This window comes from Oryza glaberrima, chromosome 1 (assembly GCF_000147395.1).
Source record: "Oryza glaberrima chromosome 1, OglaRS2, whole genome shotgun sequence".
Classification (NCBI taxonomy): Eukaryota; Viridiplantae; Streptophyta; class Magnoliopsida; order Poales; family Poaceae; genus Oryza; species Oryza glaberrima.
This window is the reverse complement of record NC_068326.1, coordinates 12,228,054-12,255,024: the sequence shown is the minus strand read 5'-3', so window position 1 is coordinate 12,255,024 and position 26,971 is coordinate 12,228,054. Positions and strand designations below refer to the sequence as shown.

The following is a 26,971-nucleotide window of genomic DNA, read 5'->3' as shown; positions in this document are numbered from 1 at the left end:
AGATTACAAAGGGAGTAGTAGAACTCGACGACACCGACGAGATCGTAGTCGAGTTGATTCGACTAAATCACCCGGCGACTAGGCTCCTGTAAGCTCCGGTTTTGTAGGCTGTGGTGGATGTGTTGGCTCTGAGATTCGATGCCTCAGGTCCTCCGGGGGGGTCCCATTTATACCATAGGTCAATTGGTCTCCAAGTAGGACTCGGAGACATCGGACCTGATATGATACAATGACGACCTAGTTCTATCCAAGTAGGGCTCCTTACATATGTGAACTCCGTAATGGATTTCCCCAACTTATGCCAGAAAACGTCCGCATACGCGCAAGCATACCATGTCGATATGTGACGTATATCGAAGGGTAGAGGGTATACCTTTCCTGTAACCCTGACAGTAGCCCCTGACTTCTGCTTAAATGAACTCGTGAAACCGATTACGACTTCTGATGTCGATGTTGTCATCGTTCTCGGTGTGATGACCGAGAGACAAGGAGTGATCGACAACGCCGGGTGAAGCTCAATGGTCATGAGTGAATTTAAATTGAAGTCCAAGAAACTGCCGCGCGTAACAGACCCAGAAATTCCCGGCGGCCATCTCTCTCCTTTCCCGTGTATTCGCACCGTCGGAGGTGCGTCTATTTAAGGGAGTTTTGGGGATCCAATTTGAGGTCCGCCTGTTGAAAAAACTCTCCAGCTTCCAAACGTTCCTCGTCTTCACCGCTCCCGCAAGAACCCTAGCTAGTTCATCGCGGTTCCTTCTCCGGCGATCCCCGGCGGCGATGGATCTCGACAAGTCTACCTCCACCAGCGCGTCGTTGAAGAAGCTACAGGCGGATGGCGCTCTTCCTGGTCGCGGGACCATGGAGAGAGAAGCAGGAGGTATTGAACCCCAGCCTGTCCTGGGTCGCATGGTTGCGATTGAGGACTACATTCTCTGTGGTTTTCTTCTTCCGCCTTCTGAATTTCTTCTCTTGGTCTTGAATTTCTACGGCCTTTCTTTGCTCCATTTGAGCCCCAACTCCATCACCTTCCTCAGCATTTTTTCGCATCTTTGTGAGGCCTATATTGGGGTAGAGCCTTTTCTTGACCTTTTCGTTTCTACTATTAGTTGCGCTGGATGGAACCCAACAGGGTATCCGGGTGCGTCGGTTTCCGACTCCGGGATGGCTTGAAATCGCGCTATATCCCCTTCCAATGTCCTTCTTCCTGTAGCAAATGGCGGGCGAGGTGGTTCTATCTTCAGATAGAAAATTCGGATCCAGTCTTCGTTGTTTCTGAGGAACAACCAGACAAGATTTCGTCTTGGACCGCAAGACCCGCCTTGACCCCATCTCTCCAAGCCTTCATCGATATCATTGATGACCTTCGAGTACGAGGGTTGTCGGGGTATGAAGTCACTGCCGACTTCATTGGTAGACGGATCCAGCCGCTCCAGGCTCGAGCCCATCCAGCCTTTAACTATTCTGGACCGGAGGACGCGACCCGGGTTTCTCCTCGGGGTATTTTTCTTGTATTTACACTGACTTGCTTGTGTGCGCATTCCTCCTGACATATCGAATTTTGGATCTCAATTCACAGGTCTAAGTAGCGAAGCCGTGGGGCGCTGTGTCGGCCAGTTGATGATCAGCGGCCTGACAACGGCAAGCAGCGTCCCCGTTCCCCTTTGCGAGAAGGGGGCGGCCGAACACGACGCTGCCATCAATGTAATTGTACTCAGCGGTCCTTCTGCATTTTTCTTCTAGGATCGCCTTATGACTTCATAAAGCGTAGGCTCTCCCTCTGACTGATATCATCGGACCGCTCGCGGACCATCAGGTGGCGGCGTCGCTGAAGGAGAAGGTCGCCAAGGAGGCGTCCGACGTTGCTGCTGCCGCTGCCACAACGAGTGGCGGCGACGTTCCAAAAAAGGGGAGGAAATTCTCCTCTGTAATCGGACATCGTCAGAAGGCACCCATCCCCTCGGTAAGATCTCCTGTCATTTGATCACGTAGTCGGAATACTTCCACCTCACATCATATCGATTGTACTCCAGGCTTTGGACGCGTCTCCCCCGCCCTCGCGACGGCAGCGGCTTGTGACGCTCAGCGAGAAGTGAGTGAGTGAATGAATTTGAGGTTTCGTGATTTCGTCGAACTCTGTCTGAATCACAGCCTTTTCGCAGGGCGGCGCGGGCGAAGGCGACGCAAGATGGGTCTGGAGGGACCTCCGGTGCGTCTCCTGCCGTGGCCTCGATGGACGTCGTGGTCGTGCCCAGGAGCCGCGAGGCGACACCTAGCGGCCCAGCCAGCGACGTGGCTGGTCGTGGTTCGCCGGGTGCCGTCCTCACCTGGGAGGAGCTCCAGGTTGAGATGGGGCGCCTCCTCGAGGCTGGTGCTCGCGGCATTGGCCGCGAGATCATGGAGGCGAGAGCGGCGGCAGCGTCGTCAGCGAACGAGCGTGCCAACCGGCTAGAGCACGACTTGGTGGAGGTTCGTGAGGACCTCAAGAAGATGAGGGAACTGGTGGCCGGCAATGAGCGACAACGGTAGGGGCTCGAGCACCGTATGTCGGAGCTCGAGAACAACTTGTCGGAAATCCGTGGCTCGTTGCGGGTCACCTATACTGGTCTGCACCAGCTCGCCGGGGAATGCGGTATCAAGTCTACCATCCCGGCGAATCCCGATGAGTTCTCGCTGACGTCTTCTCTTGCAGAGCTGGCGGTGGCGATGGAGGAGATCCCCTCCAAGCATGCGGCTAGGATCAGAGAGGAGACATCCAACGGGATCTACACCGGGGCGTGCAACGTACGGGTACATCTCGTGGCTGAACGGGGCCTGTACGCAGCTCGAAGGCGTCGGCAAACGTATTGATGAAGCCCTGAAGCAGGAGTGCCATCGATCGAGCCGATATGCCGGAGGGCACGTGTTGGCTTGCATACGAGATCATCGTCCGCAACTGCACCTCGAGTTCCTCCACGAGGGGTTTTCTCGTTCTCGGAGAACTCCGGTGGAGATAGATCACCTGGCGAAGTCGATGGCGCCACTGGCCGAGAAACTCTTCCAGTCTATGGACTGGTGTTGGCCTTCCTGGTAGTATTTGTACCCTGTGATGGATATCTTAGGGAAAAGTGTAATATAGTTTTGGGTTTGTGCGAAATTGTAAGAAATACTTGTGAAATAAAAAAGGAATCTATCTTAACCAAGCTTTCTTACTCTGGATATAGTGTGTGAGAGTGTTTTCTCACTTCACGACTTCGGTCAGTCGTTTGAGTCATACACTCTCCCTAGCCCCCAGCCTTGTCATCGGAGAATTCTTATCGGAAGATAAGGCTCTTGGACCTTTGACTTGCCTCGGTTCAACAAGCACTGATCCTAGCCCCCAGCCGTGAAGTTGGAAAGTTTATTTTCGATTACACGGCTTGGTTAATACGCACGGCGAGAACTCTTACACGACCAGATCTTACATGGTCTTTTGTCTCTACAGGATCCGACAAGGCCTTATCGGCTCTAGGCGTCCCCAGCCGAAGTTCCCTTAGGTTCCTCGGAGGCCTTATCAAGACGGCGTAAAGGGACATGAGGATAGGTTGCAACGCTAGGTGTCATATGGGTAAGGGATCATCGGGAAGGAACACTTTGATTGTATATACCTGAAAAATAGGCTTTATTCAGGCTGTAAGATGTCTTACAAGTATGGATACTATTGATTTATACATGGAATTTACGTAGTTGATCAATGTTCCAGGAATTTGCCAACTCACAACCATCGTCGTCTGCGATTTTGAATGCGCCTGGCCGTAGAACTTGTGTGATCGTGTACGGTCCTTCCCATTTGGGTGAGAGCTTGTTGCGCCCTGCTTGGCTTTGAACCCGTCGGAGGATGTAGTCGCCGATCGAAAGCGTGCGTGCTCGTATGCGCTTCTCGTGGTGACGGCGGAGGGCCTATTGGTAGCTGGCTGCTCGAACGGCAACTCATTCATGATGTTCCTCGAGTAGATTCATATCATCGTATCGCTACTCCTCCTGACCCTCATCGGAATACTTCTGTACTCGTGTACTTTGATGTCGTAGCTCGGTGGGGAGCATGGCCTCTGAGCCATACGCGAGGAAGAAAGGTGTCTCCTTATTGGACGTTGTCGGTGTGGTACGCACGGCACATAGTACCGATGGAAGTTCCTCGACCCACTTCTTGTCGTGTGACATGAGCCTGTAATAGACGCGGGTCTTGATTCCTTGTAGTACTATGCCGTTTGCCCGCTCGACTTGTCCATTGCTCTGAGGGTGAGAAACTGAGGCGAAGCAGATCTTGACTCCCAGCCTGATGCAGTAATCTTGGAAATCGGCACTGATGAACTGGGAGCCGTTGTCTGTTATGATACGGTGGGGCAATTCGTATCTGCAGAATATCCCTTTGATGAATTTGATGGCGTTGTCGGCCTTGATTTCCGCTGTGGGTGTCGCTTCAATCCACTTGTTGAATTGTCGATCGCCACGAATAGGAACCTGTAGCCGCCCTGTCCTCGTGGGAATGGCCCGAGTATATCTAGCCCCCAGCGCGAGAACGGCCAAGTGAGAGGGATAGTCTGGAGTGCTTGCGCTGGCAGCTTTGTGTGTTTACTGTGGAATTGACAGGCTTCACACCGCTGAACCATGTCGCAGGCATCTTTGAGGGCGGTTGGCCAGAAAAACCCTTGTCGGAAAGCTTTTCCGACTAATGTCCGACCAGCGGCATGTGACCCACAGATCCCTTCATGTATGTCGAGGAGGAGGTGTCTGCCGTTGTCACGCCCGGAATTTCTATCCAAAATTCCAAACGCTTACATGTGCGCGAACCCTCGTCCAGGAATCAGCCGAGGCACACAATAACAAATTGATAATAGAGTACAATTATTACTCTAATTAATAAGCGAATAAAATGTCATTACAGAGGTAGATAGTTCCTCTCAATCAATAAAGATCTAAGCAGCGGAAAATAAGATAAACGGCGCAGACAATTCCACTCCACAGGCAGCTTGACCAGGGCTACACCTAATCCTCCACACCATCAGTATCACTGTATAACTCCTCCTCTGATGAATGATTGCAAGGTGAGTATATGACATACTCAGCAAGCCACGCAGCAAATATGCAAGTGCACAGGATAACAAAGGATGGCATAATAGGGTTTCATTTGCATAAACAGCATTTAATAAACATTTCAGAATTTAGTAAAACAGTTGAGTAATAATTAAACAATATTATTCCAACGCTATACAACATACCCTGTTGCATAGGCCCAACCATTCTGAACAACCAATCCCGGCTGCACAGTTCTATCTCCAAACCAGGAATATACCATTCCAAACCAGGAGCTAATCAAATTATTACCAGTCATAGTATCTTTTATTATGATGAGAGGTATGAGACTAATCACGAAAGACATTGTTAAACCCGCCCATAACCGCGGGCACGGCTATTCGAATAGTTTTACTCTGACCAGAGGTGTACCACTGTACCCACAAGACACAGCCCCACGACATGTCACCATGCGCCTTGATACCACCACGGTACCTCAGAAAGGAGCTGTGACAGTACCCCTCGCACAACACAATCCACCACAGCGCACCGTTCCTGGATCATAATCACCCCCTTATAAACAAGGCATGGACTCCCCAGCGACCCCCGTGGGCTTATCTCCGCCACTTCTCAGTCTGGTGCCCCGCAATGAACTATGCTATACAAAAGGTAAAGCCGTTGCCCACGCTGGCTTGTGGTTGGCACGGTTAATGTTTCACAACCGAGACTCGTGAACCGGTCCTTAATTGTCATGAGCACGACCATCAAAACCATGTGCTCACAACCCACCATTATCAGGTTTTAGTTGGCAAATTAATTAATTTACCAATCATGATTAACCATCATGAGTTATCATTAAGCCATCATTGAATAATAGGGAGTCATAAGTTATCCCAATAGTGTGCTAATGTTTCTAAGCATGGCTAAGCAATCACATCTAATATCTAGCTGAACCAATATATAAAGCTCAACTAGTCAATTTATAAGAACCCAAGGTATCAAGGAATAAAGTAATCAAGAACAAAAGGGCTATAACAAACAATAGGTTAATTCCACCCAATGACATTCGAAAATAAATGCAATAGTTGAATAGAAACAATAGCTTTAAACGGGATCAACATGCTCAAAGGGGTTGTTTGGGATCTGTGTGACTTGCCTTGCTGGCCTTGGAACTCTTCAAATTCTTCTCCTGCGAAAACGGACCCTCCGGAAACATCGGAATCTAAACAGAAAAGAGCAAAACACCAAAACAGCACATAAACAAGCATGAACAGTACATGTGGATATTTTTAACATGTAGATCTCAATTTTAGAAAAATTTAGAGACTTGAACCAACTAAATCCGAGCTAAGATGAATTAGTTATGAATTTTTAAATATTAAATCAGATTAAAACACTTATATGGATTTTAATTGAATTATGACGCAATAATGAATTATTTTTGAAAAGGAAAAGAGGATTTATTGCGTCAGCGGCTAGGGTTAGCGGTGGACCGGGTGCACGGCGACGGTTCACGGGAACGGACGGCCGAGATCGATCCATCCAAAACGAACGGCCGAGATCGACCGGTCCACAGCCGGACCACAGCGGACGGCATCGATGACGTCGGCGACGACGTCATCTCCGGCGGCGACCGAACCGCGCGAGCTCGCCGGCGAACGACGGCGCGGCGGCGCGAACGGAAAGCCTCTACGGGTTGCGGGCGACACGGCGAACTCACCGGCGACCAAAGCGACGGCGGACGATGACCGGACGACGTCGGCGACGAGGAAGAAGCGGCGGCAACCTTCGGCTTGATGACGGCGACGGAGTTCCGGCGGTCGACAGCGATGACGGAGGGGCGGACGAGGACGGCGACGCGACGGCGACCACGACGGCGGCCTTCCCGAGCGACGGCGACGACTGGAGCGACGGCGGCGCACGGCTGGAGCGGCGGCGACGACGGCGGCACGAGGACTCACGGCGCTAGGGCTCTACGGACGACGAGAGGCGAAGGCGAGGGTGGCGACGGGTAGCGGAGACACCGGGGATCCTTTTATAGGGGCAAGAACACGGCGGCGAAGGCCCACGGCGGCCGGCGACGAGAAGGAAAGTCTAGGGTTCGGAGGAGAGAGACCGATCCGATTCGAGATCGAATCCTCCGCTTTCCAAACGATTTTAGCCGAAGTTCCAAAAGGGAAAAGGTAGAGGAGATCGAGAAGATCATTTCCCCTCTATTGATTTCACCGGAAACGGAAAGGATCGGCCGGATTTGGAAAGAGACGGCGGCGACGCGACGCTAGGGTTTCGGGCGGCGGCGGCGCGAGGAAGACGACGAGTCTGACAGGTGGGCCCCACCTGTCAGCGGGCGGACGCGCGCGCGAGCGACGGCTGCGGCTGCGGACTGGGCCAACTTGGGCCGAGGAGGAGAGAGAGAAGGTTTTGGGCCGACTTTCGGCCCAAAGCCAAAAGAGACTTTTTGAAACTTTTGCCAATTTAAATTATTCATGAAATGCAATTCCATTTATTAAAAATACTTCCTTAGCTCAAATAAATCCCAGAAAAATCTAGGAATTATAGAATTAAGCAAAGTATTTAATAAAATTTTATCTGGCCCCATTTTATATTGGAATTTATTATTTAAAATTAGATCTTCTCTTCTAGGCTTTTAAAATCAATTCTAATAATTCCAATTAAACAACAATTTATATATTTGAAATTTTTAGGGTGTGACAGCCGTCGTCGGACGAGACGCATTTTAGGAGTACCCCGTTTGGTGCCTTCTTGTATAGATCGTTGCCGATCATACAGTAGACTTTTGCTTTGCGGGATATTTTCTCGGCTTCTACGTCGTCCTCGGGCAACTCTTCGCTGCTTATGAATTTAATGAGTGGGGTGCGCCAGTCATCTGTGGTCTCGATATCGGCAACGGCGTGCTCTGCCTCTGTAGCCCCCGAGCTGATGTCGGGGGCGACCGAGCTATTTTCGCCACTTGCCTCTTTCACTGATGGCCTCGTAAGGACGTCCAGAAAGGTGCCAGGTTCGAGTGGTTCTCGTCTAGACGCACGTCGTGCTAGATCATCCGGTTCGATATTGTCTTTGCGGTATACATGTCGGACCTCGATCCCATCGAACCTTTTTTCTAGCTTCCTGACTTCTGCGAGATACTTGGATAACTCGGGGCTAGAGCACTTGTAATCTTTATGCACCTGGTTTGCGACTAGTTCGGAATCCCCTTTCACGATCAGTCGCCTGACTCCTAGTGCAGCCGTAGCTCTGATTCCGGCGAGTAGTCCTTCGTATTCAGCTGTGTTATTGGCTGCCCTGAAGTTGAGGTGAATTGCATGCTTGAATTGATCTCCCGAAGGTGATGTCAAGATGAATCCTGCCCCTGCTCCCTGGCTGTTGAGTGCGCCGTCGAACGCCATTGTCCACGTTTCATTGTCGATTTGGTTGTCTGACCTGTTATCAGGCATGGTCCAATCGGCTACGAAATCGGCGAGTACCTGGGACTTGATGGCTATTCGTGGCACGAAGTGAATATAAAATTGATTTAGCTCGACTACCCATTTCGCAATGCGGCCGACAACGTCTTTGTTCCTCACGACTTCGCCGAGAGGTAAGGAGGAGACAACTGTGACCTTGTGGGCTTGGAAGTAGTGGCGTAGCTTTCTTGATGTCATGATTACTGCGTAGAGCAGTTTTTGGATCTGTGGATATCTTGTCTTTGCGTCGTGGAGAGCTTCGATGACGTAGTAGACTGGTCGTTGTACTTTTTCTCTCTCGACAACAATGACAGTGCTAACGGAATATGGCGTGGCGGCAATATAGAGAAATAATTCTTCATTAGGTTGGGGGGCAACAAGTACAGGTGGATTTGATAGGTACCGCTTGAGTGCAATGAATGCCTCTTCCGCTTCCTGTGTTCATACATATTTGTCTTGCTTTTTTAGCAGAGCGAAGAAAGGTTGTCCTCGCTCTCCCATCCTAGCGATGAACCTACTTAGTGCCGCCATGCATCCGATTAGCCTTTGTACTTCCTTGAGTCTTGTAGGCGACTTTATGTTCTCGATTGCCTTAATCTTCTCGGGATTTGCTTCTATTCCTCTGCCAGAGACGAGGAAGCCAAGTAGCTTGCCCGATGGTACTCCGAACGTGCACTTCTCTGGATTGAGCATGAGGCGATATCGTCGGAGGTTGTCGAACGTTTCCCGCGGATCGTTAATCAATGAGTCGCTTGTCTTGGTCTTGACAACAATGTCATCGACGTAGGCCTCAACATTGTTTCCGAGTTGGTTGCTAAGTGCGCCCTGGACCGTGCGCTGGAAAGTGTTTCCTGCGGTTATTAGTCCGAACGGCATCTTAACATAGCAGAATACCCCGAACGGCGTGATGAATGATGTCTTCTCCTTGTCCTCTTTTGCCATGCTGATTTGGTGGTAACCGGAGTAAGCGTCGAGGAAGCTCAACAACTCATAGCCAGCTGTTGAGTCCACTAGTTGGTCTATTCGAGGAAGAGGAAAGTGATCCTTTGGACACGCCTTGTTGAGGTCGGTGAAATCGACACACATTCTCTACTTCCTATTGGCCTTCCGCACCATGACTGGGTTGGCTAGCCACTCTGGATGGAGTACCTCTCTGATGAAACCAGCTTTGAGAAGCTTGTCGAGCTCTTCTCGTATGGCTTGTTTTCGATCTGGTGCAAATCTCCGCAGTTTTTGCTTTACTGGCTTGGCATCGGGTCGCACCATGAGTTTGTGGTCAATCACCTCCCTAGGTACCCCCGGCATGTTGGACGGTTGCCAAGCGAACACGTCAGCATTGTCGCGGAGGAAGGTGATGAGCACGAGTTCCTATTTCTCGTCTAGTGATGCCCCGATCTTGACGGTCTTGTCGGGGTTGGCAGTAGAGAGTGGAACGGTCTTGATCGTGCCGTCCGGTTTCGGCGTCTTGTTTGTTTTGCTCACTTTCTTGGGTGGCTCAGTCGTGACGGGTGGGCTAGGCGTGTGCTCGACCATGTCGAGGCTCTGCTTGTCGCATTGCACTGCCAGCTTTGCGTTCCCTTGAATAGTGATTGTTCCCTTCGGTCCCGGCATCTTGAGCACTTGATACGCGTAGTGAGATGCGGCCATCAACTTTGCTAGTGCAGTTCTCCCGATGATGGCATTATATGCTGTATCGAATTCAGCAACATCAAAGGTGATCTGCTCTGTTCGGAAGTTGTTTGCTTGGCCGAAAGTCACAGGCAACGTGATCTTGCCCAATGGTTTGGATGAAGACTGGGGAGTGATTCCATGGAAGGGTTGATCGGTGGGTGTCAACTCGCTTCGTGGGATTCCCATCGCGTCCAAGGCACTGGCGAAGAAAAGATTGATTGAGTTGCCACCGTTGATGAGAACCCGTGCGACTTTGATATTACGAATAGTGGGTTCGACCACTATCAGATATCGCCCTGGGATGACAGCAGTCTTAGGGTGGTCCTCTTATGAGAATTCTATCTTCTGCTCGGACCACTTCATCTTGGGTGCAGCTCCCTGCCACGTCGAACAGACTTCACGTTCCACATTCTTGTATTCTCGCTTTGAGGAGTACGCTGTAGAGCCTCCGAAAATGTGTGAGACGTGGAGATCAGAGTCTGGGTATGCTGAGTCTGACTCCTGAGCAGTCGCCTCCGCATCCTTCTCGACCACGCGTACTCTCTTGCCTTTTTCCAATGCCATGTGCTTCTCGAGCGACTTTTTGAAAACAAGGCAATCTTCCAAAGAATGTTTGTCCGTCTTGTGTATAGGGCACCATGCTTTCTTCGCGTCGCTACTTTGTGGGTCTGGGCGCTTGGGAGGGTTCGCGTATTCTGCTGTGAGAAATTCCGCTTAAGCTTTCCTTTTCCCACTCTTGCGATTTTTCTTCTTGCTTGACTCAAGTGTGTCCTTGGCTGGTTTCTTCTCTCCTCCGGTTTTTGGTTTGTCGTTCTTGCGTCTAAATGTGTCATCCGCATGAACGCATCGATCGACAATTTCGAATAACCTCCGAGTAGTCGTGATGCGCCTCGTTGCCAACTCCTGAGTAGTATAGCGATCTCTGACACCGAATTTGAAAGCGCGAATTACAGAAGCATCGGTGATCTCGGGGATTGTGTTTCTGCACTCATTAAAGCGCCGAACATAATCCCTCAAGGATTCGCCCGGGTTCTATGTCAACGCATGTAGGTCGTCTTCGATCACGTGGCGCTTGTAAGTTCCTTGGAAGTTGGCTACGAATTGCTGCCACAGGTCTGCCCACGAAGAGATCGAGTAGGGGGGAGATGCATCAGCCATGAACGTGCAGAGCCTTTTATTGCGGTTGGCAAGTAATTCGCCAACGCGTTGTCGTCCGCTCCGGCAGCGTAGAGTACCGTGGAGTAAACCTGAATGAACTCTTCCGGGTCAGTGCTCCCATCGTATTTCTCTATTGCTCCAGGTCGGAATCTTTCAGGCCATCGGACATCCCGAAGTGAACGACCGAAAGCTCTACACCCAGCGCTGGGGGTGGTGGGTTGTCGGCGATCATACGTCCTTTATGGATGTCTATCTGATGATGAAGATGACGAGGATGATGACGATGACAATGCGTCGCTTGGTTCCGGCATACGATTACGAGGACGTCGGCCGGGTTCTCGAGAATCCTGTCGTCGTCTCCCATTGTTGTCTCGGCGCCGATCTCCATCATCGTCGTCATTATGGCGACGTCCTCGACCAGTATCGCCCGGCACCCGCCGTTCACGATCGTGATCGTGGCGGTTGTGGCGGTTATCACGGTCTCGGTCTTCGCTTGAATGGCCTCCTCGTTCTTCGTTATTGTGACGCCGTGAAGAGACGCGATGTCGGGAACGGTTCTCGTTATCTCGTGTGCGTCGCGCCTCTCGGCGGCCATTTAGGTGATCGCGGAGATCGCCGGTGCCGCGAGGTGGGGGGTGGCTCGATGAGGCAATTCCCGCTGTTCAGGGTTTTCACCATTAGCATCGCCAGTTGGTGGCTGTTCCGGGTGCGCTGCAGCAGCGGCCTCTTCGAACGCGTTACTGAGGTTGGCCACTGATTCCCGTAGTCGTTCTGTCCAACGTGCGAGATCGTCGTTCAGAACGGGATCGTAGGGGGTTTCCCTCAGTATTGCGTTAACGGCTCTGATGTGCTGGGCCGGAGTAGTCACTTGATTCTCCGCTTCCGCATTGGTGCGCGCTGACGCGCCGACATCGTCGATAGCCAATACCTCACGCGGCGTGCTCGTTGTCGATGATCCATAGTCTTCAAGGAGGTGCAAGACTGATGGTTCGTGGGGATCGATGTCGATTACCCCAACAAATCGATCTGAAATTGGCGTCGTTCCTTGCTCCTTGTCTTTATCCCTGATGCAGATGTGTGACTGCTAGACCTTAGGAGATGGTGCCTTCATGGCGCTGAGAAAGACCTTGCAGCTCGAGAGGTCGTGATTCTTTGTCTTGTGAATAGGACAATAGACATCACGAGTTGGGGAGGTACGCTGAATTCCACGCTCTTTGCAGGCACGAATTTCAGCATGGACGTTGAGAAAGACCCAGTAGGCTTGCAGGGTGTGTTTCCTGGTTTTGTGGATAGGACACCAGGACCTTGTGACCTCGGAAGCAATCCTTGTCGGCTCGTGATTCCTGTCGGAAAGACAAGGCTTGGCCGCACTAGGATCCTTCTCGAGCTCGGATGTCGTCGACGTTCCGATCTCCGCTTCGCTGGGAGGATCCTTCGACATGGAGTCACCCCGGGTTGTAGCCACTGCGTTCTCGTTTCCGGTCATTGGCGGACCAGCTGAGATCGGCATAGTAGTATAAACCGGAAAGACAATTTCGCCGACTTGAGTCCACACCAGTGTTGTTGAAGTAAGAACTCCTTGGTTGAGGTTAGTGTTGACGCTGTTGTCGACGAAGCTGGATGTCATAGTAGTAGAACCTTGAGCACCAAGTCCCCCTACCTGGCGCGCTACTGTCGACGGGGGATACCCGTAGACCGGATATAGACGGTATTGGGGTACGCTGGTACGAGGATCTACATAATACGACATCAAGCAAAATAGGAAACAGGGATTATACTGGTTCAGGCCCCTTGGTAGGTAATAGCCCTAATCCAGTTGATATGGGATTATATGATGGAAACCAAAGATCACAAAGGGAGTAGTAGAACTCGACGACACTGACGAGATCGTAGTCGAGTTGATTCAACTAAATCACCCGGCGACTGGGCTCCTGTAAGCTCCGGTTTTGTAGGCTGTGGTGGATGTGTTGGCTCTGAGATTTGATGCCTCAGGTCCTCCCGGGGGGTCCCTTTTATACCATAGATCAACTGGTCTCCAAGTAGAACTCGGAGACATCGGACCAGATACGATATAATGACGACCTAGTTCTATCCGAGTAGGGCTCCTTACATCTGTGAACTCTGTAATGGATTTCCCCAACTTATGCCAGAAAAGGTCCGCATACGCGCAAGCATACCATGTCGATATGTGACGTATATCGAAGGGTAGAGGGTATACCTTTCCCGTAACCCTGACAATTTCTTATTTTAATACCTCAAAGTTCAGTTATTTCTAAATTGTATTTATATATAAACTCTAGACTCCTCTTCCAACAATCCTTATTTTTATTATATGGACTCTATACTCATATTTTAATATTTCTTTTTTAATTTTGAATTTCAATTATTTCCAAATTGTATTCATATATGGACTTTAGACTCTTTTTTAATATTTTTTTTTTCATTTCAAATTTTAGCTTCTTCTCTGTTGTATTTCTATATAGACTCTATATTCTTTTTTCTAATATTTCTTATTTTAAAATTTTGAATTTTAGTTTTTTCTAAGTTGTATTTCTATATGGACTCTAAATTCTACTTTTAAATTTCTTATTTTTTAAATTCAGAATTTCAATTATATCTAAATTGTATATTTATTTCTATATGGACTCTAAACTTATCTTACAATATTCCTTATTTTTTAATTTTGAATTTCAGTTATTACTATATTGTATTCATATATGCACTCTAGACTGGTTTTTCAATATTCCTTAGTTATTTCTAAGTTCTATTTCTATAAGGTCTCTAACTTCTTTTTTATTCCCAATTTTAATTAGCTCTAAATTGTATTCCTATATGGACTCTAGTCTACTCTTCCAATATTCCTTATTCTCTAATTTCGAAATTAAACAATTTTGAAATTATATTTCTATATGGACTCTTCTTTTTCTTTTTCTCCAATTAACGTCGGAATTTTCTAGGCCGTGAGAGTAAACGTGGAGACTCATGTTTCTATTACTTTAATAAGTTAATAGTGTTAAAAGATAGATTAGGCTTTGTTCGACAATGGGTTTTGTCTCAGTTTATTAGTGACACGCAATCAAAGACAGGTTAATTATTAACATTGGATCAATTAAGTATTAAATTTTAAAAATATATTTAATTGCTTTTCTAAATAAAATTTTCTATAAAACATTCACAAAATATACAATTTAACCGTTCAAGAAACTTGTTTATAGACAACGAGGAAATACTTAGCTCATAAAATTAGATTCAAACGAAACCTTAGTTGGAAAAATACATAATACAAACTACATATGCAATGAAAACCTTGAAATTATCGTTGAATTCTAAAATAGATGTATGAGATTTATGTACGTCATCAAATCTGATTAAAACTCTGGATGACATGGATAAGTATTAGATATTTATTATTTTAATCCAACGATAGTTTCAGATTTCGAGTTGTTTGTACTACATTTCCCGACTCATCTAGAAGCAAGCAGCAGGTACAATACGATCATCCTTATATATGTTCTGCCGGTCCATGTGCGTGGTCCGTCGTGTGTGTAAAAGTCAATAACACACCGTTTATTTGAAAATAGAGATAGTATAATAATCTCAATCACTGGCTTAATTAGCTGCAGCCATCAAATTGCTATGTGTTTCCCAGTATAATTAATTAAGTCGTTACAAAGACTTGATCACCGCCATAGCACCAAACGGAAAAACAAGTTGCAACTTGCAACGCGAGCGTATCTATGTGTGCATATAAATATTGTTCTAACCTGCATACATAAGAGAGGAATATATATACTCTGTCTTTGTTTAGCTGCGGCCGGTCGGTTTTCAGATCGCGGCTATATATAGTTCTCTGACTTGACTTGTCATGCATGGTTTTCTATATGATTTTTAGGTGTTCCTTAGGCAGAGCAGGGAACTTGCCGCGAGAATGCCAAGCGCATTCTATTGGTTGCAAATTAAAACTCTTGTGATTCTGACCATCCGTTCTTCACTCGACTACTCTAGGATGAATGTCCTACCCGACGTGGATGAGGGCAAATATATATAAATATATATGATCCCTCTCTTTATTCTAACAGTGATGTTGTTGATTTTTGAGATACATTTGATTATCCGTATTATTAAAAAATTTATACCAATATATATGATATAGATGATACTTAAATACTTTTAGTGATAAAATAATTCACAACAAATTTTTAGTGATAAAATAACTCACAACAAAATAAATGATAATTTTAGTGATAAAATAACTCACAACAAACTTTTAATAAGAAGGACGGTAAAAGTCAATGGCGTCGTCAATCATAAAGTTATCTATTGAAAAGAAAAAACGAAGGGATTATATCTAATTTTAATCTCATCATTCGTTGAAGATGATTGCCACTAGTTGCTGATTGGGCTGAACCCGAATGTTCTATCGAGTTACTCCTTAGTACTAAGAGAGTACAAGAGACAATATATCAGCATCTTGCATTTGACCGACTGATGGGTTGACTCCTTAATTTAATTTCTCGAGGTTGTTCCGGGCCATAAGAAGTTGGAGTAATTTGGTTGCACTCAACGACTTTAGAAAATTGCATTGCCTTTTCATAGAAAGCGTTGGCACAGAGCTAATGTTAGATTTTCCTGGCACGAATGAATGGTTTGTTGGAAGGAAACGTGGTGGGAGGAAACCAAGGCGATATTTGGCCCACCTGCTAAGCTCTAACATGCCGAAATTAACAATACTATTAATTTGGACACAACTAAATAAGTTGGAGCACCTAAACAAATGATCTGCAAGTTTGATGACCTAAACGATCGATTTGCGAGTTTAGGGACCGGGATGACACAGCGGTACAAGTTTAGAGACCGATGATAGACTTTACTTTTTTAAAATATACTACTCCCTCCATTTTTTTTTATTTGACGCTCTAGCTCAATTCAGAAACGCTTTTTTTATTTGACGCTCACAGTTCAGCTCTCCTCCATCCCGTAGACAAATTTACTTCCTTGCCCCAATAAAAAGCTGTCAGCCAGCCAACCATTGGTTGAAGCCTTGAAGGGGGAAGGGCACAATAGTCAATTCGTGGGTTCCTTAATTGTATCGAGACTGTCTCTAACGTCAAATAAAAACATACGGAGGGAGTACTATCAGTTACGGAGTTTATGCACACTTATGGACGAAATTGCAAAGGGCGGACCACGGACGGGCCAAATTTACCGGCATTTAAGATATGGGAGAAATTGAATTGCCCTGTGGCCGAACTATATCTACCGCATACTAGGTGATACCCTGCGCTTTACTGTGGGATTCATGAATAAGCATATGTTAAATATTGTCGAAATGATAAAAAGTTAAAATATTGAGATAATAATGTGAGGAAGATGATTTGACATATATGCTTGTTGATGATGTGTCATGCTTACGTGGGATTTAAAATAGGCTAGAACAGTAATTGCTAGTGAGTGAAGATGTGGTATGCTTGCATGTGATTCTAAATGAGTTAAAATAATAATTGCTAGTGGGTGATGATGTGGCATATGCTTACATGTTAAGTTTTAGCTTCTAATAATTGTTAGTGGTATCAACTATATAGAAAATATAGATGGGCTATAAAAATTGGGGAAATATTCATATTAGAGAGAATCTATTTTATACCACTGAGTTTGTCATAGTTCAACAATTTACCACTGACTTTGTCTCTTTCTATAATATACCGGCGACTTTATCAATTGTTCTATAATACGTCATTGGGCTTATTTTTCAATAATACCTAAAATACCCTTATGGACATATAAGGTTAATTTATCTCATTAGAAAGTTTCAAAATAATATGAAATTTTTTATATTACATCCCTCAACTACAGGACGCCAACTGTAAAACCAGAGAGAAGGCCTCCTGCAACTTATAGGGGAACCAATCAAAATAGTCATGGGTGCGGTTCTAAATTGGAATCAGCATTTACAGGGATACACCCATTTTTTACGAGTGCTAAAAAAATGTCATGGGTGCGGTTCTAAATTGGAATCAGCATTTACAGGGATACACCCATTTTTTACGAGTGCGAAAAAAATTAATTTTTTTCCAAGAATACTACCAGCATAGTTAGAGTATATATTAGAAGAAAAGTAGTTATTTACAGTATCAAAAGGACAAAGCATGAAAAGGATAAAGAAGAGAAAAAAAACGGACAGCAAAGCTAGCAGCCCAGCAGCAGCAGCCAGCAGGCCTGGCCTTGCGGCCTTGGCCGGTCCATACAAGCAAGACAGCAGCAGCAGCAGCAGTAAAGTGTAGTAGAAGCAGTGCGGCAGCAGCAGCGCTACAGTACCATCGTACTGTAGCTAGAAGATAGGGAGCAACTTAAATAGGAAAGGTTGCCCGATTCCCAGAATTTTTATGTTAAAGCGAAGACGGAAAACGTAGTGACTTGAATGAGATGGACCTTATACCGTTTTCGGACCGTGTGCATCACACGGAATTACAAAGATCATAACCAGTCAAAAACCAAAGATTATAACTCTCATTCATCCTATTTTACCAATATATGGTCACACCTCTACTCTTATACTCCCTCCATTCAAAAAAAACCCACTTTTGGGTAGTGGGGTTTTTTTTTTTACGGAAGGAGTAACCCGCAAGATTTAGAAACCGGTGCATCCCTTTTTATTTGAGAAAGTCTGAATTACACCCTTAAACTATATTGAGTGAGTACGAATTAAACACCCCCCCCAAAAAAAAAAAACCTGAAAACTAGATTTCTTTCACACTCAACTATCAATACCGGATGAATTACCCTCGCCCGTCCTCCAACCGGAGACGTTTTGGTCTTACCTGGCAGCCCAGTCACAAATTCTTTTTTTTTAATTGGCGGGCCTTACCTATAAGTCTCTCACCCTCTCTATCTCTTTCCCCTCCGCTCTCTATCTCTCTCTTTCCCAAATACCTCTCTCTCTTCTCCCTCCCCTCATCTACATCCCTCTTTCCCAAATCCTCTGTCAATTTCTCAGCACGAGAGGGAGAGCTGGATGACGGTAGGCGGGGTTGGGAGTGGAGGCAGCTCGGGGCGGCGGCAAGCGAGGCTAGAGGCAGCTTGGGGTGGCGGGACAGCGATGAGTGGGAAAGGAGGGACGGCGGTGGGTGAGGGCGACGGGACGGTTGTGGGCGAGGCTGGCAGGACTACGGCGGGCGCGGGGCGGGGGGGAGGGGGAGTAGATGCAGCTCGGGCGCGGAGGACAGCGACGGATGGGGGTGGGGGCATTTTGTCTTGGATCGGGTAGAGGCCCTATGTCTCGCCGTCAACGACCACTGTCTCAACGGCGCTACAGTAGCTCGCCGAAGACAACCTCCGTCTCAACACGGCCCATGCTCTCCTTGATCTGGATGTGCAGCACCTTGGACATGTTGGCCACCGTCTGCTTCGCGTTGCGGGCGATGAGCGTGCGAAAGAGAGAGAAGTGTGAGAGGGGAAAGAGAGAGATGAAAGAGATCTAACAGGTGGGCCCTATCGATTTTTTTAATAAAAGAATTGTTAACTGGATTGCCACGTAGGACCTAAACAGCTTGTAAACTGCTTAGGGGAGGGGGGGTCATTCGGTATCGATAGTTGAGGGTGAAAGATGTGAGGGTAATTCATACTCACTCAATAGTTTAGGAATGTGATCCGGACTTTAGACTTTTCCCTTTTTATTTTTACGGGTGCGAAAAAAACCGAAAAAAATATTTTGTATATTACTAGGCAATACATGGTTACACTTCTATTCTCACAACACACAAAATTATAACACCATTTTTATGCGCTCGGGATTACAAGTGTTTAAATCCGAGATCTCTGCATCCAAAGCCTACTTACCATCTCACCTAGTAACAATCGTTGTTTTTAAGCAAATACTATCATTCAAAACTTATAATAAACATCGTAGATAACTTCAAAAATTTGTCAATTATAAAATTGTAGATCTCATTAAGATCTACAATTTTCATATAAATGCCATCTTCGTCCGAGAGTGTTTAGAAATATCAAAAATTCACTTATCCCAATAGATCTGAGATTACTTATAACAAAATTTCAGAAATCCAGACAACCTCAAATAAAAAATTTATGACCTACAAAGTTGTAGTTTTCATCGAGCTCTATAAATTTGATGTAAAATATATCTTCATATGACTTGATACGAAAATTTAGGTAAAAACACATATATAGGAGCGATGTCATCATAGGTACCGGTTTACCACTCATAGATGCCGTTTTTATTAAGAAACGGTACATTTGTGATGCCTATACGTGCCATTCCATAATAAAAACTGCACCAATTAGGCCGTACTAGAAGATACCGGTTATTATAAGAACCGGTACATATAATTCCTCCGTTTTTTAATAGATGACGCCGTTGACTTTTTCTCACATGTTTGACCATTCGTCTTATTTAAAAAATTTACGTAATTGTAATTTATTTTGTTATGGGTTGTTTTATCACTCATAGTACTTTAAGTGTGATTTATATCTTATATATTTGCATAAAATTTTTGAATAAGAGGAATGGTCAAACATGTAAGAAAAAATCAACGGCGTCATCTATTAAAAAACGGAGGTAGTATGATGTCTATTAGCGCCTGTTTATTATAAAATTCAGCACTTATGACTTAATGAGACTATTGGTATCGGGTTTTTTAATAAAACCAATACTATTAAGTAGTTATAGATATCGGTTGTTAATTTTATCCTATCGAAAGGTAGAAAACGCATCATAAAACGCATTAACGAAAATCCAGTAAAAATCTGTATCCCATGTATATCCGATTATCAGGTTTAAACGAGGCCTAGACGCCTAGTGACGAAGTTACCGAGACAGTTCGTCGGGCGTGCACTACAGTACTACACAGTCCGTACACGCTCTCCATGCCATGCGCCCCAACGGAGATCTGGCCGGTTGCGTACCGACTCGTTGAGTTGGCCGCGTAGTTGACACTTGGTAGTCGCGCGCGCTGATCACTGATCAGCCAAGCTTTATGGTCGCATCCCGGGGTTCGTCCGCTGAAGGCTCAAGGTCGCAGACTAACAGATGGATCTGCCCATGTGGTTCTTTGGGATGCAGTGGCGAAGCCAGGATTTAGTGATAGGGGTACTGGTCACGAGATGTAAGAACTCGCCAGCGTCTCGGTAGACAATGGTGTGGATCTTGATAGCTCAGTTCATGCTGAGTGGCAGATTGGCCTCACCTCACCTCTTGTTCACTCTAATATGTGTAGTCGTCTCTCGTATAATTATATTTTGAATTTTGCGGTTATTTTGCACTAATATGTAAATAAATTGATTGTTGATATGACTTTGGATATATTTCAACACATTCTTCTAGATTCATGTAAAAAACTGAACTTATTTTAGGATGGAGGGTGTATGTCTGAATGCACATTAATATAACATAAAAGAATAATTTTTTAAAATTAGGCAACTAAATAGCACCAAATTTACTTAATACATGAATGACAAGACATCATTTCTATTCATCCGTTTTAGTTTTAGTTTTGGAGACTTGCAACCACACCGCTGAGTTACATTAATTAACTCAGGTAATCACGTAAAACTAAAATCTATTGGTCAGTTATGTATAGGCTCAACTTGCAACTAACTAATGAGTTAATTGTATAGATTAGATGGCTAATCACCCGGGGGTTAATTTGCAGCGCATGGGAATGGGGGGTGCCAGGCCCACCCCGGCACCCCCGGTGGCTTCGCCACTGTTGGGATGCATGCGATCCTACAATATACTCCCTCCGTATTCGTAAAGGAAGTCGTTTAGGACAGCGACACGGTCTACAAAAACATAACTTTGACTTCTTATTTCTATAAAAATATTTATTAAAAAGTGATATGTGTATACTTTTATAAATGTATTTTTCAAGACCAATCTATTCATATAATTTTTATATTTTCAAACTCAATAACTTGAGAGTTCAAGTTATTCATGATTTATATTTCCAAGGTTTGACTTAAACATTATCTTAAACAACTTCATTTACAAGTACGGAGAGAGTATCTTAATTTGGCTGATGGTTCAGGCCACTACACTGTCAGAAGGCCAGCCTGAGTGCCTGTCTCCTGCCTCTGGAAGTGGGATAGCTCAAGGTCGTACTCCACTTGCTAAGCCTATCTTGCTCTTTCCTCTGGTAGGATCCCTTTCTAGTACTTGCTGATCTGGATATCTTTCGCTCTCCCTTCGTACCATTACTTTCTTTGGCTGGTCGCTCACCGACCATGCTAGATGACCGACCATCTAGAGAAGCGTGACCTCCCGCACCCAACCTATTATATCTTTTGCGACTAGAGGGATTATAAAAGAACGAAGAGATTACCTTAGATTCACGGTCTTATCTTTAGAGTAAAACAGGTGAGCAGTGTCTCCGGGCTCCAGCGTTGGTGGCAGCGAATGCCACCACCACCTTCAGGACTCCACCTCAACATCAAGCGCACCATGTCGACCTATGCCTCCGCCAGCATCAGCTTGCCGCCGGTGCACGCCGTCGTAACGACATCATCCCAGGGACCCTTGAGGGTCATCGCCAAGGTTCCACATTTCGGACTGAAATTTTCGAAATTTCGGTAATTTTGGACCTCTCTGTTACGATATTATTTCAGCCGGAATTTTCAATTTTTTAAATTTTTCGTGAATTTTGGTAATATTTGTTCACATTTGACTAAATTTTGTTTCAAATTTAGGATCGAAATTTTCAAGATTTTACCATATTGGAGCCGCCCAATACAACCGAAAACGAGAAATTGAACCCTGTCATCGCGCCCCACCACCGCCGCCTGCATCCGTGTAGTGTATCCGTCGTAGACAGAGTGTACCACCGGCATGAATGCACCGCCGCGTCGAACCATCCATCCCCGCCGTTGCGACCGGTCGGGTAGGTATTTCCGCCATTTTCCGGCGTAGGCACGGAACAGGGCTTCGACGGTTGACCCGTACGTATTTTGACGCATACGTACGGGCCAAAATTACCAACGCCATGTGGGCCGAAATTACTGCAGCCTATGGGCCGAAAGTACAAGAAGCTACAGGCCGAATTTAATCTCGCCAATCGGCCGATGAGCTCAAACTACTAGCGCGTACGGCCCCAATTACAAGCAATAGTGGGCCAAAATTACCAGCTCGTCTAGGGGCGAAACTTCCTCCATCTACATCCTCGAACCAAAAAACTAGATATGCGAAGTCCCTTAACTATACAAACGGTCACCCGAGATCCTTCAGTGATTTAAACCCTGGTTTTGATCTACGTGGCGGCTGAATCAGCGTGGGACCCACGTGAGCCCCATATGTCAGGTATCCACGTCACCCTCTCTCTTTCCCCTATTTGTTTCTCTGTTTCTCTCCTTCCTTCCTCTCGCTCTCTGCTCTTGCACTCGCAGGGCATGGGGATGCCGGCGCTAGGGTGCCCACGGCGACGCGTGCGGCCCGAGGATGGTGCGGCCGGCGACGGCGGCTCCTGAGGTAGCGCGAGCTTCCCCCAGGCGGCGCGTGTGCTCAGGGAGGGAGCACCGAGAACCAATCCCGCAGCAGCCTCCACCGGCTCGTGGTCCAGCACGACGACGTGCTCGCTGCAGATCTCCTCGCTGTGCTTGCCGCGGACCTCCCCGCCCAGTGCCGCCGCATCTCTTTGTCATGGGCCGCTACCTCGGCGGTGTCGACGCGTGCGCCGAGCTCGCCGAGGGCGGCAAGCTGCTGGTGATGGCGAAGATGCTGGGGGAGGAGGGGCTGATGCAGGAGCTCGCTAGTGGGGTCCGGATGCTCATGGACCCGGCATGGACGATGCCGTGGAGGCGGCCAGGAGAGAGAAGCGGGGCACGCCGTCGATGCAGCGGCGGAGGAGGAGAGGAGGAGGAGGACGCCAGCAACCGCGCCATGGCGGGATCCGACGGGGACGAGGGGGATGCCGACGCCGATGAGGAGGAGAGGATCCCGTCGGGAGGAGCGGGTGCAGGGCACGCCGACGCCGACGACCACAGGGAGAAGCGGGGCATGCCGATGCCGACGACCACCATGCCCGCCGCTAGGGGGCTGCCCGATCCACTTGAGGGGAGGAAGCCCTTCCTTCATAAGGGGCTCATGCCACCTCCACAGCCTCCGCCTCCGCCACCGCCACCTACTGGCCGCCGCTCCCCATCCGCCAGCCGCGCGCTCGCCCGCCTACCGCCACCGCTGCTCCACGCCTCCACTCCACTCCGCTTCGCTGGCCACCGCGCTCGCACGCCGCCTCCGCCGGCCGCCGTTGCGGCGACGCCCTCCTTCTCTCCCGCCTCGCCCCGGCCAGCTTGCAGAGAAGTGAGAGAGAGAGAGAGAGCTGAGGAAGGGAGAGAAGAGGAGAAAGAGGGATAAGATGCTGACGTGGATAACCCTGACATGTGGGGCCCATGTGGATCCCACGATGACTCAGCCGCTACGTAGATCAAAACCGGGGTTAAAATCATCGAAGGATCTCGGGTGACCGGTTTTATATAGTTAAGGGACCTCGTATATCTGGTTTTGCTGTTTTTATCCCGATGACAAGTTGAGGGACCTTTGGTGTACTTTTTCCTCGTTGAAAATACCTGCAACTACGGGACGAAATTAGCAGCGACTATGGGAATCATGAAGAAAGCACGTACAAAAAGGATCGAGCTAAGCTGATTAGGAAATTAAGGTGATCCTATTTTGGTGCTATAATGTAATCTGTCACTACTTGGTCTGCTACCAAATTTTGAAACACAAAAGAAATATTTTTTATAGTACCAATTTCAGTACTTTATTCGTCACCATTTCAGTACTCAAACAATGTGGTGGCCTATTGCCTATGTTCATACAATGATGTGTAGCAAATACGTAAGAACTAAAAAGTAATTTACATGTAATTGACCGCACTGTTTTCTCGACTCTATTATGTACTTTTCAAGAATCTGAAATCTAGCGAATACCATTAATTCTTTGAAGGACGGACATTACATGGAGAAGAAACAGCCAATGTGATTATGGACGCGACATTGAGGTATATACTTTTTCTTCATGATTTCATTTCAATGGATTTTTCTTGCTCCCCATCCGCCATGTTCATCGGAAGAGAAGAAGAATGCTAATTTCAAGATCAAAACACTGAGGTCGATCAATCAGCTCGGTTGTTGAATGAGTCCGACTTTTGCAGCCTAAATTGCTCGTAGAATTTCGCGATGAACTCCTCGGCCTGCATGTCGATCGGATTCGGGCTGCATCCACCGTCCTCCGTCTCCGGAGAACTCTTTTCTTCTTCCTCGTCTTCTTTTCCATGGCCATTGACAAGCTCCTGCAGGTCCTGGGCGGACGAGTAGCTGCTGGTCATGCTCATGCCCTCGCTCCTGTCCGGCGACGGCGGCGGGTAGTACTCCAGGTGGCCGTAGAGGCGGAGCGGGCGCATGCCGTCGACGAGGTTCTTCCACGACGCGACGTCGCTGGACGACCTCGCCACGGCAGCCGCCGCGCCACCGCCGGCCGCCTCGGCCTTCTTCTGATCGCCCATGGTGGCGGCGGCGGCGGCGGCGGCCCTCTTCTTGATGCTGGCGCTGCCGTTGAAGGACATGAACATCGCCCGGAAGAGGCCGAACGCGCCCCGCTTCTTGTCTTGCTGCCGGCTTCCATTGGAGGAGGCGCTCCTGGCGATGGCGATGCCGTCCGTCTCCTCCTCCGTCGTCGTCTTGCCGTCGCCGTCGGTTCTGTCCATGGAAGCAGCGATGATCATCGCAACATGATTTGTCTCTGCAGCTCCATTGATGTGCTCCTTCTCCTCCGTGCTCACACTAGGGATGATGATCACATTGTCGCCATTGGTGATATTGTCTACCTTGGAGTTGGAGGTGATAGATAGAACTTGTTCTACCTCCATGGGAGGAGGTAGAACAAGGTAGGGGAGGGCTCGAGGCCTTCGAGGGCTAAGGTTCTCCTCCAAAGCGAAGAGGATCGCCAAGAACGGGAGTTTTATAGACAACATCTGTCGAGGCTGTTGAGGCCTTGAGGGTGTAGTTTGCATAGGTTATTTTTAGCTCTATATTTTGTGGTCAGTGTGGCATTCTGTTGGAGAGTGAGAGGTTAATTCTAGGTGCGTTTCGAGAGGTTCCCAACTCCCAAGCATGGCTCAATTTTGTTGAGAGTATGCCTCAAATTGTGCCTCTGATCTCGTCTACGGGCCTATTCATTCACTTAATCGCTATTTTCAATGCTATCAAAATTTGGTGTTACTGCAACAAAGGGACATGTTTAGATCTATTTGGAATGGCAAATGGCAAATAACAAAAGTTTTGGTGGCAAAAGTTTTAGCATTGCAAAAGTACTAGTTGGTGTTTATATGCATCTTAAACTTTTGCCATTCTAGCTAGCACTTTTTGGTGGAGAGAGAGTGGTCCCAAAGCACTTTTTAGCACAATTTGCTACTATGGACTAGCAAATGGCAAATTGCTAACTTTTACTACTAGTGTTTAGATCCAAAATGGTAAAAAGTGCTCCAAAATGGCAAAACTTTTACCACTTTGGAGGATCTAAACAGGGTCAAACTAAGGCCCTGTTTGGTTCCATGGGCTAAAGTGAATTAGCCCCCCTCAAAACATTAGCCCCTCCAAGGGGTGCTAATGGGGCTAATTTTGTGTGGGGATCATCAAAAAGCAGCTCTCTCTCTCCCTCTCTCTCCTCTCTTTCTACTCTCTCTCTACTCTCTCTCCAACTTTTAGTTTTAAATTAGCCCATGGATCCAAATATACCACCCTAGGCTAATGTTTAGCCTTACCAATTCATGACTAAACATTAGCTCTCAAAATTAGCCCTGGGCTAATCTTCCAAAGAGGGCCTAAGCATAAGCTTATCAATGTCATTCTACCAAAAGTTGGTAGTTCCAAAAAATTCCTCTGACAAAAACGTCGTCAATGTTTGGAAAGGTATCCAACCAAACACATTCAACGCTATCAAAATTTGGTAATGCCAAAACGCGACAAAGTGAACAAGTCCTATACATACATGCGCTAAAGTAAGATATATAGTAGGAGTTGACATTCAATTAGATCAATCTTTATTTTATTTTTGACGTCATAAAGACCGAGTGATCTTGAAAAATAATAAAGACCAAACATTTCAGTCTCTATCCTGACCAAAGTTTTAGAAAATTCAAAAGAATTGCACAATTCCCTTATAAATTTTAGATCACAACAAATTAGGCACACAAAAATCGCATATCCTCCAATGTTGGCCGGTGCCGTCATCATCGTTGGAGAGGCTGAGTGAAGGAAGCGCCTCTGGAGGAGATGCAGCTGGCGGCGGCGAGCCTCAAGCTTTGGATTACGTTCGGGTGCAGGCCGGGTTGGAGGATAGTGGCGCTGACTCGGGCTCGGGTTCTTCGGCATCGCAGTAGAATGAAGCGCTAGCTCAGTCCTCGGGCAGATGCGGAGTAGGAAGCGGTGGCGCAACTACCAGGAGGTGACACATGGCTTGGTTATCAGGTAGAGGCGGAGTAGGCAGTGCGGGATCGCTCATCAGGCAATGCTAAGAGGTGGCGCTCCGTTTGGTGTCTAGGTGAGTGGAGAAGTGGGGTTGAGTAGGATGGGTAAGAAAGTAGGATTTTCTCTGTTGGGCTTAGAGTGCGTTCTAAACAACTATGTGGATCGACTACTTCATC

General features: G+C 47.1%; 1 protein-coding gene across 1 annotated transcript; it reads right to left on the bottom strand.

Moving 5' to 3' along the window:
- Positions 1-24,194: 24,194 nt before the first annotated feature.
- On the bottom strand, positions 24,195-25,300 carry LOC127759047 (uncharacterized). Its single transcript, XM_052283955.1, has one exon. It carries the CDS (start codon positions 25,298-25,300, stop codon positions 24,443-24,445), a length of 858 nt encoding a protein of 285 aa, XP_052139915.1. The 3' UTR covers positions 24,195-24,442.
- Positions 25,301-26,971: the final 1,671 nt, after the last annotated feature.

What these genes read in the sequence shown, in the direction of transcription:
- LOC127759047 (XM_052283955.1), bottom strand. Translation starts at nt 25,300, where the DNA reads ATGTTGTCTATAAAACTCCCGTTCTTGGCGATCCTCTTCGCTTTGGAG.